The following is a 12,510-nucleotide window of genomic DNA, read 5'->3' on the forward strand; positions in this document are numbered from 1 at the left end:
CAGAACGGATACACAAAATAATGAACTTTTACACAGCCTGCTCCTTTGGACTTGTTCTGTCTCCTGTGAGCTCTGAGTATCTATCCCCTGGCCACTTTATCTCCTTGCAAACATGCCAGATGCTTGGGGCTCACCAGTTCCATGTATAAGTTTAAGTTTGGATTATAGTGGGATCTTGTAGCACCTTCAGTGGAGCAACATAAAAATCTTCTATTAGTTTGTCATTACCTATAAAATCCTGCATTTAATTAATTTTATGGATCTTTTAACAGCAGAAAAATTCCGTTTTTTTATGTCATGTAAAAGTGAGTTTTTGAATTGGGCTGGAAGATTTCTCTTAAAGCACATAAATATGTTTTGAAAGTTTTATTAGTTTTGGTATTAAGATGTTTTTGGTTTATTTACCCAAGTATTTTCTTCAGCTTTTTCAAAGTAGCTATAGCTTTTAACATGTTTTTGAGTAGAAATTGCTGTATGCAGCTAGTTTCATTGTGTTACTTGTTGTTTCTCTTTTTAGTGGCATAGTATTTCATATCAGATATATTTAAAAAATTAAGTTCAGGTTCACAACTAATTGTGGCATCCATCTTAGAGGTAGAATTGAACATCTTGTTTTCATCACATTCTGTGCTGTTATTATTAATATTTTTGAGACTTAGGTAATCTGCTTTAGCTTTTTTATGTGCTTCCATTTTGTCATTAAATGATCTTACCAATATCTTTAGCACTCACTTAATGGGATGTCCACCACTGTAATCAATTTGGTTTTCATCTGCTTTTTCTTATAAATTTGTTTTATTTCAAATTCTGGCTCATCACATTATCTTTGAGATGTACACATTGTTGGAAAAATATTTTTGGAAAACCATTATGGTTTAAATTCTGTCTGGAAAACCATATCGTCAAGTGGTCACTTCAGATTCAGTAAATATATTTTAGAATCCTCTCACTTTTGCAGAAAAATTTTAGCCTTACAGTTTTATTAGGCATTTCAACAAAATGGTTTTTGTTCAATCTTCAAAGAATGTGTATGCTCCCAGAACTTGTTGTCAAAAACTCAAAAGCTCTGTTAGTTACTTTTTGATTATTTTGTTTCTCATTGCCCTTTATCTTTTACTCCAGCTGGCCTTAATTTTCAACTTTTTAATTTGAATGGCTCATATGATTTCTTGTTTTTGAAGTTGAGTTTGGACATGGAAATAGAAGGGTTTCATTTTGTGTCAGTAATTCCTATCTTTCCTTAGGATGTCTAAGGTTAAGGATAGCAAATCTTGCTGGCCCGTGGCTCAATAGGCTAATCCTCCGCCTGCGGCGCCGGCACACAGGGTTCTAGTCCCGGTTGGGGCGCCGGATTCTGTCCCGGTTGCCCCTTTTCCAGGCCAGCCCTCTGCTATGGCCCGGGAGTGCAGTGGAGGATGGCCCAGGTCCTTGGGCCCTGCACCTGCATGGGAGACCAGGAGGAAGCACCTGGCTCCTGGCTTCGGATCAGTGCAGTGCGCCGACCGCAACGCTCCAGCCATAGCGGCCACTTGGGGGGTGAACCAATGGAAAAAGGAAGACCTTTCTGTGTCTCACTGTCCACTCTGCCTGTCAAAAAAAAAAGGATAGCAAATCTTGACATTTTAGGCATTTTGTTCTATGTCATACTGTATTCTCTGTGTTCCCAAATTCATACACAAGCTCTTGTGTTTTCACCAATCTCATCATATATTCCGAGTTGATCTTTGAATAGGTTATGATTGTTCTGAACTGCTTGAACATACTTCATAATTTTTGCATATAAGCTTTAGAATATTCTTTCCTTTTTATAGTAATTCTAGACTGTTCTTCTGTGACCTGAAATCCATTGAATTATTTTTCTAGTTCGATACTAATTAATGACCACTACTGAGTCTTTTCAGTGTATCGGGATAGGTAGTATTCAGAAGCAATTAGTTTAGTGTGTAATTTTTTCAAACACTGTTGCTGTACAATACTTTTCTAAAAATTAAAAAGCTGTTACAAGAATAAAATATGCAGTTAAGTGAGTTTGGTAAAAATGAAAAGATTGCCATTTCTCTTTTGCTTATGTGGTTTGTGTTGGTTTTGTGTTTTCTACTAGTCTTTCAACCTCCTTTATGAACTTTATGAATGCCGTGCTGCGCATTAAGGTTGTTTTAAGTTTTCATAAACAAAAGCTTTTGAATCTGCATTCCTACCACTTAATGACTGGCATTACATGCTGTGCCTTGCTGTAATTGTGTTGATTCAGCACTGTGGGAGCTTTCTGTTTTCTTTTTAAAACAATTTTATTATGAGGAAAAGCTTCAGAAATAAAGACTATAGACACCTTTTGAATTTAATATCCTTAGAGTTGCTTCTTTTTTTAATGCTTTATATAGGTGAAAGGTATGATCCTGAGCCCAAATCAAAATGGGATGAAGAGTGGGATAAAAACAAGAGTGCTTTTCCATTCAGTGATAAATTAGGAGAACTGAGTGATAAAATTGGAAGCACAATTGATGACACCATCAGCAAGTTCCGGAGGAAAGATAGAGAAGACTCTCCAGAGAGATGCAGGTATTAACACTTTATCTCCTGGGTCTCTTAGAATGGGTGCTTTATGCTCAACTTTTTTGTCTAGTAGCCTTTTTTTTAAAAAGGAGTCTTGGATTTACAGAAAAATAGTACATGAAATACCTACAGAATTGCTATATACTACCTCCTAACATTACAGTTTCTATTATAAGTTCTGTGGTTCCTGTTAGATGCATATTGACTACCATAATAGTACCACATAGAATAGTTCATTGCTGTAACAATGTCCTTTTGCAAAAATATGAAACAATTCATGAATTTGCAAGGTTGTCCTCTCTTAAGGGCCATACTAATCTTTCATGTATATTTTCAGTTTTAATACTTAGATTGCCAAAGCAAGCACTGTGCAGCTGCTTTTAAGATGCTAAGTCAAACATTGTTATAATTAGCATTGACACATCTTCTGTGTCGTCTGTTGGTTTGTTTCTAAGTTGATCATATGCCATATATATTTTTATTCAAGCTTCTTTAGAAATTTTTCCACATTAAAAAGTTTTATGTATTACTTTGCATTTGCACAGCAGATGATCCAGGGATCTCAGTATTGACAAGGAATAATGAAGTTTATATATTATGTTTAAACAAAATGGTTAAATATTTTGGAATTTAACTCTCTCTCTAATATTTCATTATGATTCTGTGCCAGTGTTACCAGAAAAAGAATCCAAATTTTATTTATTTTTTTAAGATTGATTGATTGATTTGAGAGAATTAGAGCACTTCCATCTGCTGCTTCACTCCCTAGCTGGCCACATTGGCTGGGGCTTGGCCAGGCCAAAGCCGGAAGCTAGGAACTTCTTCCAGGTCTCTCATGTGGGTGACAGGGGCCCAAGTACTTGGGCCATCTTCCTCTGCTTTTTGCAGGCCATTAGCAGGGAGCTGGATCAGAAGTGGAGCAGGCAGGACAAGAACCTACGCTCTTATGGAATGCCAGCTTCACTGGCAGCAGCTTTACCCAATACGCCACAACCACAACATCAGCCCCCAAATGAATTTTCAAAGCAGAAGTTTTAGAATATAGACTTAACTGTTTCATAAACAGTGTTTCTGCTGGTAGAAATTTGTATATAGTTTTACATAGAACAGTACTTGGAACTTTACAGCATTCTTTTTTTGTTCTTAACTAACAGTACAGCTATAAGCTAATTTTTTTGTCAATTTAAAGGGCAACATATGTAGCACTTAATTTTTAAGTTTTACAAGATCTATAACAATTATGCATGGTAATACCTGTATTAAATAGCTTAGAGCAAGAATTTTGCCTACATTTTTTTAGAAGTAAAACCTAAGACCCAATAAGATTAAGTGGACTTGCCTAAAGTAAAAACCAAGCCTTCAGCTGAGTTCTTATTAAATACCATCTATTTTTTCCTACCTAGCACATACCTTAGTAATTTGGATTTAGGAGTCATTAAAAAAGAAGTATAGAGGTGGACCTTTGGCATGGTTAAAATGCAATCTGAAGGCCATGTCAGAGTAACCGAGTTTGATACCTGATTCCAGCTTCCTGCTCATGCAGACTCTGGACGGGAGGGTCTCAAGGGATTTGGGGTCCTCACATCCATGTTTGAGACCAACATTCAGTTTCTGGCTCCTAGCACTAATGAGAACTTTCCCTTTCTGTCTCTGCCTCTCAGACTCTAAAAATAATAATAATTAAGTAATTAATTAAAAAAATAATTTTTAACTTTTTTAAAAGAAAGAAGTGCAAATAAAAATGTAATCTAATTTTGAAACAGGGCCTGAAATATTTGTATTATCTACTCTCATTGTGTTTCCATATTTATTAAATCCCTGGAATGCCACTTTTTCAAGATCATGTCTGGATTGTACACTTTGAAGAGCCAGAATTTATTTTTAGTACTCAGTATGTATATTTTATAACTCCATCTCTAGCCTGGCTCTTTTATACTAGGAGAGTATATACATGGTAGTTATAAATACTAAACTCTGGGAAACAGTGCCTACTTGAAATAATCTGTGCAATTTTTCCAACATTAATGTTATTTTGGCTTGTGTGTATAAACTTTTCCCTTGGTTTAGAAAACATAATGGCTATATATTCTGATATTTCCTGATGAAGTGTAAAATCAGAAGGCTGATCTATATCTATATACTTGTATCTATATACTTGTATATTGTCTATATACTTGTATTGCTATTTTCTTTCCTTTACCCTTCTACCCTCAATTTTGTCTTGCTTTGCCTCCCTAGTCTTTTTGTCTTCCTTTTTTCTGCCATTATTTTTTATTCTACACTCTATACTCGTAACACAGATATGCTAGCATTCCTGAGTCTTTTGTGTGGAGTATTCAAGTTTAAAAGAGTAGATAGAAGATGAGTAGCATTTATCACTAGGAATTTTGCATCTTGGAGTTTTTCTGAGAGAAGACTAGATTTCTATAAGAAGCTACATGTGACTTCTTTGACATGTTAACAGGAATTTCAGACTTTATTAGCTCATTATTAGATTCAGGAATTCTTGAACATTGATCCTTTATGAAACATCTGCTTCAATGTATGGTAGTCATACTGAGATTTTCAATTTGTAAAGAAATTATCTTGTACTAAAATAAAATTAGATTCTGAAAGGGTAAGAAATAACTGTTTTACTTACATTATTGATGGTAGGAATCTTTAAGTCATTCATTATTAAGAAATTATGGTCCTTTGGTCACTTATCAGAATATGTGGGTTCCTCAAAATGCTTATTTATAAAATCTGTGTAATCCTTTTGTTCTGTGTGTGTGGGATACCATTTTTTTTTACCCTTGATTTATACAATTCCAAATTGGTTTATATTTAAGTAGAAATTGCTTTAGCTTAGTCTAAATACATTGTATCATTAATAGTCATAGTTTAAAAGAGACTTTCAGCATTTTATTCTAAGATATTTGTAAATTAAACTCCCTGCTCTAAAATTAAGTAATTAATATAGGTAATAGAACATACTTCAGGTTTTTTTCTCTCCCTCTTTTCCCCAGGTTATATCAGAAAAAACCCCAATACCTTGTTACTGTAGGACAGACTAGTGCTGACATTTTCTTTTGTAGCAGCTGAAAAACCCAGTTTTTTACTCTTTAGATTTTTTTTCCTTTTGCCTCTTTAAAAAAAAATTTTTTTTGAATGTGCCTGAGGGGGAATTATTTAAAAGGCATGTTTAAAAAGCAGTTTCCAAAATATGTTAAAAGTTTGATACTGTAGTCAAATAAAGTTCATAGTTGTGAAGTACATTCCCTCATATTTTTCTTCCTACATTGACAGATGAGAGGTTAGGCATTTGAATCCAAACAGGATATTTCAAATGCATCTGTTGAACTTGTGTCTTGTTATAATGAATTAATGAGAGTTGAAAATAAAAGTGTATTATAAAATGAGATTATAGCCATTTGCACACATTGTATTTCAAGCAAAATGGTCATGAAATGCAGCTGTGTGAATTACTGAGGTCTTACCAGTTAATTCTGATAGAACAACGCTATTATGTTTTTAAGTTAACCTCAAAACTATAATAAACAAAAAAACTGAGTATTTCAGTTTTTCTTATAGCAGTGTTTGAGACTTACCTAGGGAATTCTGTGGCTTTCTATTCCCCCTCCCCAATACACACATATCATTATTCAGACAGCTTAAATAACATTATGTTGATCCCTGTCAGATAGTCAAAGTGTAGAGTATTGGAGTTACTGCATCTGAAATTCTTTCACTCAACTCACTGAGGACTCCATTTTAAAATAATCCCAAGTCATCTTATTTTGCTTCATTTTTAATATCTTTTAGTGACAGCGATGAGGAAAAGAAAGCCCGAAGAGGGAGATCTCCCAAAGGTGAATTCAAAGATGAAGAGGAGACAGTGACGACAAAGCATATCCATATCACACAGGCCACAGAGACCACCACAACTAGACACAAGCGCACTGCAAACCCTTCCAAAACCATTGATCTTGGAGCAGCAGCACATTACACCGGGGACAAAGCAAGTCCAGATCAGAATGCTTCCACCCACACACCTCAGTCTTCAGTGAAGGTGGGAATCTTCCAGCAGGAATTTATGCATTACACATGATTTTCTTTCTATAAACTACTCATAGAATTCCTGCATTAGTAGACTTGGGCATTTCTGGCAATTGTATTAATTGGAGGCATGTATTAGAGTCATTAATACTAAGAAGTGTGTCCAGTTGCTGAATGATTGTCTATTTTTTATGGAAGTAGAAGAGACACTTTTGGTTCATTTGGGCTAAGTTGTGAATCAGAACATTGTGCATCTGTTTCCATTCTAGTTATCACCAAACACAACTAGACTCACTGAGGAAAACAGACTGTTTGGCAACTTTGTAAAATGACAAAAGAGGGCCTAAAAAGATAGAAGTGTATTAAGGAAATGATCTCTCTTAACATGTTGATGGCGCCTTGCTTACTTGCATCCTAGTCAGTATCAGAAACACTGCCTCCTGCCTTCATTTGTTTTTATTCACCACAGAAAGGAAATCCACCTCCCAAGAAGTTGGCCCCGCGCTAGTCATTTAGACAGAAATCTGCCAAATAGGGAGATTTGCCTGGAAGACAGAATTGTTGTTTTTGTCACTTTGCCCCCCACAACTGTTTGCTCAACTTCGATCTTTTCAGTAGAAGTAGGTGGTAAATACACTGTTGTAATGTATCCTGCACATTTAGGTGCCTCTAAAGATAAAAGTTAGGCCTATTTAGTGTCAACAACCTTTTGCCAAGTTTTACTCATGCCGTTATCTTTTTAATTTTGAATTATAACTCAACTTTAGTTGTAATTAAAGAAAAATAGTGAATCTCTCTTTTTTTTTTTTTTTTGTAGTCTTAAGATTCCCCATCCTGTATAGTTAACTTACTGATAGTTGTATAGGATCTGATAAATAGCCATATTTAACACCTAAGTACACAGTGGCTGGCATAGACAACTCTTTAAGGTTACATGAGGAAAGTCATCCAAACTATAATTTTTTAACAGTAAATCAAGTTACAACTTAAAGGGTGTTAATTTTTGTTACTTACAGACATAAATATTTATGGAATACAGTGTGACATTTCAATACTAAAGCATTTCTTTTTTTTATTTAAGAGACAGAGACAAAGAGATCTCCTATCATATGTGTGCAACTGCCCCAGGCTAGGAGCCAAAGCTGGGAGCCAGAAACACAAGCCAGGTCTCCCACATGGGTGGCAGGAATCCAGTCACTTGAGATGTCACCACTGCCTCTTAGGGTCTCCATAAGCAGGAAGATTGAGTCAGGAGCCAGTGTCAGATTTAAAAAACAAAAAGCTTTTTTTAATTTTTTTTATTTTTTGACAGGCAGAGTTAGACAGTGAGAGAGAGACAGAGAAAAAGGTCTTCCTTTTTCCATTGGTTCACCCCCCAAGTGGCCACTACGGCCGGAGCGTTGCGGCCGGTGCACTGCGCCGATCCAAAGCCAGGGGCCAGGTGCTTCCTCCTGGTCTCCCATGCGGGTGCAGGGCCCAAGGACCTGGGCCATCCTCCACTGCATTCCCGGGCCACAGCAGAGAGCTGGCCTGGAAGAGGAGCAACTGGGACAGAATCCGGCACCCCAACCAGGACTAGAACCCTGTGTGCTGGCGCCACAGGCGGAGGATTAGCCAAGTGAGCCGTGGCACCGGCCATATATTCTAATATAAGACCTAAGTTTCTTAATTGGCATTCTAACTACTAGGCCAAACACCTATTCTGTTATTGAAGGATTTCAAATATTAATTTATAATATAACCTGAATATCACTCTGCCATAAATGCTTCATATTTGTAATGTAAGCTTTTTATTTTTGTTTTGTTAGAAAAAAGTGTTTGGAAGGCTTGAAGTTCTTGAAGAGCTACCCAGCATCATCAGATCTCTTGAAAATTCAAGGGTTTTTGAACCATAATGTAGTATGTTTATCTTTAGAGCACAAATAAAATGCCTAGGAACTCATTGTTTCCCTGTTGGCTAGCAGTTCACTGCTAATCTCACATGTATGTATTGGATCTGGAGAACATAGCTGTCAGAGTGCTTAGCATTATGCAAAAAACAAAGATGATAATGTAGGTCCAGTCCCCACAGTTTAGTTTGAAAACTAAATATGAGATAATTAGATCCAACAGCATAGAATTGCTCTAACTTGTGTGGTACATAAATGAGTATTGCACAAGTTTTTGACCTCTAATCCAGTGGATCTGGATCCTTGGAACGTTCTACGAAGCTTTACAAGACTTCATAAGCCAAGGTTCTACCTTGGAAAGTTCCCTGTGTTGTGATGGGGTTATGGCTTTTTTTTTTTTTTTTTTCTCAGTGATTCTAATGTATAGCATTAAGATTTGAGTGAAGCCTGGGAGGTATCTTTTCCTGAGTGAAGTGCAATAAGAAAATAAATGACTTAGGGAAAAGATTATTAACATTGGGAACTTTGGTATTATTGGAACTGGAATTACTTAAAAAGTTTCACTACATCACAATTAGTATCCATTTTTCATTGAATTAATTACAGGTATTTTTGTCTAAATTATAAATGAAAGGTAGAGCTTGGGACTTAGTGATTAAGACATCAGTTAGGACACAAAGAACCCACTTCAGAGTACCTGTTTTTTATCCCCAGCTCTAGCTTCTTACTCAGTGCAGATCCTGTGAGGCAGAAGGTGAAGTGGTTGGGTTCCCACCAGCCACTTAAGATTTGGGATTGAGTTTGTGGCTTCTGGCTTCAGCCACCCAGCTGTTTCGGGCATTTGGGAAGTGAACCAGTGGTTGAGAGTTCGTTTGCTTGCCCTCTGCCTCTCAAAAAAAAAAAAAAAAAAAAAAAAAAAAAAAAAGGAAAAGTAGAAACTTATTTTTCTAAGCTTCTTACCTGTTTGTTTTCAGACATCAGTGCCTAGCAGCAAGTCATCTGGTGACCTTGTTGATCTATTTGATGGCTCCAGCCAGTCAGGTAAGTCTCCAGAATGGCTTTATCCTTTTGGTCGCCTTGGTTTCAGAATCTTTTTTTTTTAATACCAAATGAAAGATGAAATGAAAAATAAAATTATTTGTTGGCTTTGGCTTTGGCTTTAGTTTTAGTATGAAATTAGTGATCTGTTATTTTTAACGTTAGCCATCACAAAACACACCGAACGCCGGAATAAGGGAAAGCGTTTATTGGGGAACACCCAACAGACCAGAGTGAAGGGGTGAAGGGAAAGAGAGAGAGAAAGAGAGTATGAGAGAAAGAGAGACAGAAGAGAAGAGCTAGTGAGGAGAGAAGATAGAGCAGAGAGAACAGGAGAGGAGAGCCAAAAGAGCACGTGTTCAGGAACAGGCCCTTTTAAAACTTTGCCCGAGGGTGGGCAGGGAAGCAGGAGCAGCGAATCCCATTAGGATGGGGGTAGAGCTTGACCACAGAGGTTGGGCGATATGGCCACCTGGCTAAAACTGCGCCAGTTTCCTAACATGAGCCTTGACCATTATTTGGTAGGAATTTTTTAATTTCCAAAATAGGGGAGATGAATACTTAAATATTTTATAACTTCAGTAATCTGTTCCTGTTAATTTCTTTAAGGCTTTACCACTTTCAAATTGCTATGTTTTTATTTTTGTTTATCTTTCTATATAAACATCCACTTCTCAAAATTAGCCCTTAAAAGAAATATAGTCTGTTTTACACCTTTTTTCTGACCCTGAGACCTGGTAAAAACCTAATTGTTTTGGGTAGTCAGTTAAAACTGGTATGTTATAATAATATCCTGAAATCACTGTAATTTTAATGACTCCTTGTATCTGATGTAGTGCTTCCTCTAATAAACAATAAATTATATTTCAAGGTATGTATACTTTTTGAAATATTCCATGATTACAGATTTTAGAGGCTTTATAATTTTCATTTCTAATCCTTTAACTTGGAAAACAAAAAATTATGTTAGAATCTCCACCTTTGCATTCTTTATAAGCAAAATGTGCTGCTCTGCCCAATTTAATCTTTCATTGAATTTTTAATTCTGAGTGTCAACAAGGGCATGCCTAGGGTTTGTTGAACTTTTCATTCATTTACTGAGCAAATATTTGTTGAACCAGACACTGGGCTGAGTGTTTGTAAAACAGAGTTCTTGCCCTCATAGAAAGGTCAAGTGGAGAAAGTAATCATCAATCAAAGAGTCACAAATAGCTGTCTAGTTGTAAACAAGGGGAATGCATTGGAGGAGAGAGGCATTCTGTGAAATCAAGTGTGAAAATATCTACCAAACATATTTTCACAGAACTGTGGGGAGAGCAGCTTACCAAGAGTTTCTTGTAGTTTGATTTCTTTCATTTGATTTCAAACATTCTAGATTTTGAGTAATTAATAATAAGTTATTTTTATGAAAATTGATATTTTAGGGCTATATTTGATGATTGCAGTGTTTTAACTGTAAGCTACTATGTCTAAAATCAAAACAGCTCAAGAAACAACTTCAATTAATGTAAAGTTTTATTTTTTGTTTTTTTAAATTTTATTTAAGGTATACCAGTTTCATGTATTTACTATATACAGGTTAAGGAACATAATGATACTTCCCATCCTTCCCTCCTTCCTGCCCATGCCCACACCCTTCTTCTTCCTCCCTCTCCTATTCCCACTCTTAATTTTTATAAAGATCTGTTTTCAGCTAATTTTATACTCATCAGATTAACTCTACTAAGTAAACAGTTCAATAAATAGTAGGAGGAAAAAAACATTGTTCCTCAACAGTCGAGAGAAGGGCTATGGAAAGTCATCAAATCTCAAAATATCCATTTCACTTCTATAGATTACCTTTAGCTATCTATTTAGTTAGAACAGATCAGGGAAAACATAAGGCATTTGTCTTTTTGGGGATGGGCTTATTTCACTAGGTATAATGGTTTCCAGTTATATCCATGTTGTTGAAAATGACAGGATTTCATTTTATTTTACTACTGTGTAGTATTCCATAGTGTGTATATGCCATAATTTAAGACAGTCTTTCCAAGCCTGTTGTAAGTATATTTCACATTAAAATGCAAAATTGGGGTATTACTAATGTGCAAAGTAAATCTGTTCCCAGTTGTGTATAATGATTTTTCAAAGCTTGAATTGTTTCTAAACTTTTGCATTAATGTTTAAGTTAAAGTCTTTGATGGAAATTAATTTTCATTGGTGGTAGTTAGAACATGAAATAAATGCAGTATATAAATGCCATTTTTTTTCATTATTCTTGCTGTCACTAAATTGTTGGACTGGAAGTGAACTTACTGGAAATCTGATTTGCCTTCGTTTCTGAGGTTGTTCAATTCCTTTTTTCTGTAACTGTAACTGTTCATTCCTAAAATTATTCTTTAAACTTAATGGGATTATAATGCCCAAGATTACAAATATCTGCAATAGTTATTTGACAGTTTGTGTGCCGTCTTTTTGTATGTTTAAGATTTGAGCTGGAACACTAACTGGTGGTTAGCATGTAGAAATATAATATAGATGTAGTGTCGCAGAGTATCAACTGTTTTGGACTTCTAGCATAAAATATTAAAGGACTCCTTTCATGTGTCTGTGGAAAGTTTTAATGGAGCAATCAAAGAAGAGTTAACCAGGAAGGTCAGATGAGTGGATGTAACTTTCCTCCTTGGTGATACCAAGATTGCTTTGAACAGAAAGAATTATTAAATACCAACATGCTTTCTTTGCTTGGCCAGAAACCTTTGAGTGGTTTTTCTTTTCCAATGCAAACAGTAGATAGACTAATTAAATGGAAGTAACAGTTAATATGAGTGTAGTAATTGATACAGAGTTCGCATGAAATATGTAAGGTTTCTTACCTTAAGATTTATTTATCTCAATGTTCTCTAAAAACAAGTGAATGTGGAGTAACATTAGAGTTATTTTTAAAGTTAACTCCTATTTGAAACAGTATATTTTTCCAGTTTTGTGCGTGTTGCCCCTCCAATCAGTA

General features: G+C 35.6%; 1 protein-coding gene and 1 non-coding gene across 3 annotated transcripts in view; one reads left to right on the forward strand and one right to left on the reverse strand.

Moving 5' to 3' along the window:
- Positions 1–12,510, forward strand: part of CLINT1 (clathrin interactor 1) — a 73,056-nt gene that overhangs the window by 43,807 nt on the left and 16,739 nt on the right. For both annotated transcript variants that reach the window (XM_062188762.1, XM_062188763.1), the window contains exons 6-8: positions 2,382–2,559; positions 6,358–6,604; positions 9,455–9,521. In XM_062188762.1, coding sequence (XP_062044746.1) covers positions 2,382–2,559; positions 6,358–6,604; positions 9,455–9,521 — 492 coding nt within the window. The remainder of the gene's footprint in view (positions 1–2,381; positions 2,560–6,357; positions 6,605–9,454; positions 9,522–12,510) is intronic.
- On the reverse strand, positions 2,813–2,918 carry LOC133758946 (U6 spliceosomal RNA). The gene has a single exon (XR_009865845.1). It is a non-coding gene; the product is annotated as a U6 spliceosomal RNA (small nuclear RNA).

This window comes from Lepus europaeus, chromosome 4 (assembly GCF_033115175.1).
Source record: "Lepus europaeus isolate LE1 chromosome 4, mLepTim1.pri, whole genome shotgun sequence".
In the NCBI taxonomy this organism is placed as follows: Eukaryota; Metazoa; Chordata; class Mammalia; order Lagomorpha; family Leporidae; genus Lepus; species Lepus europaeus.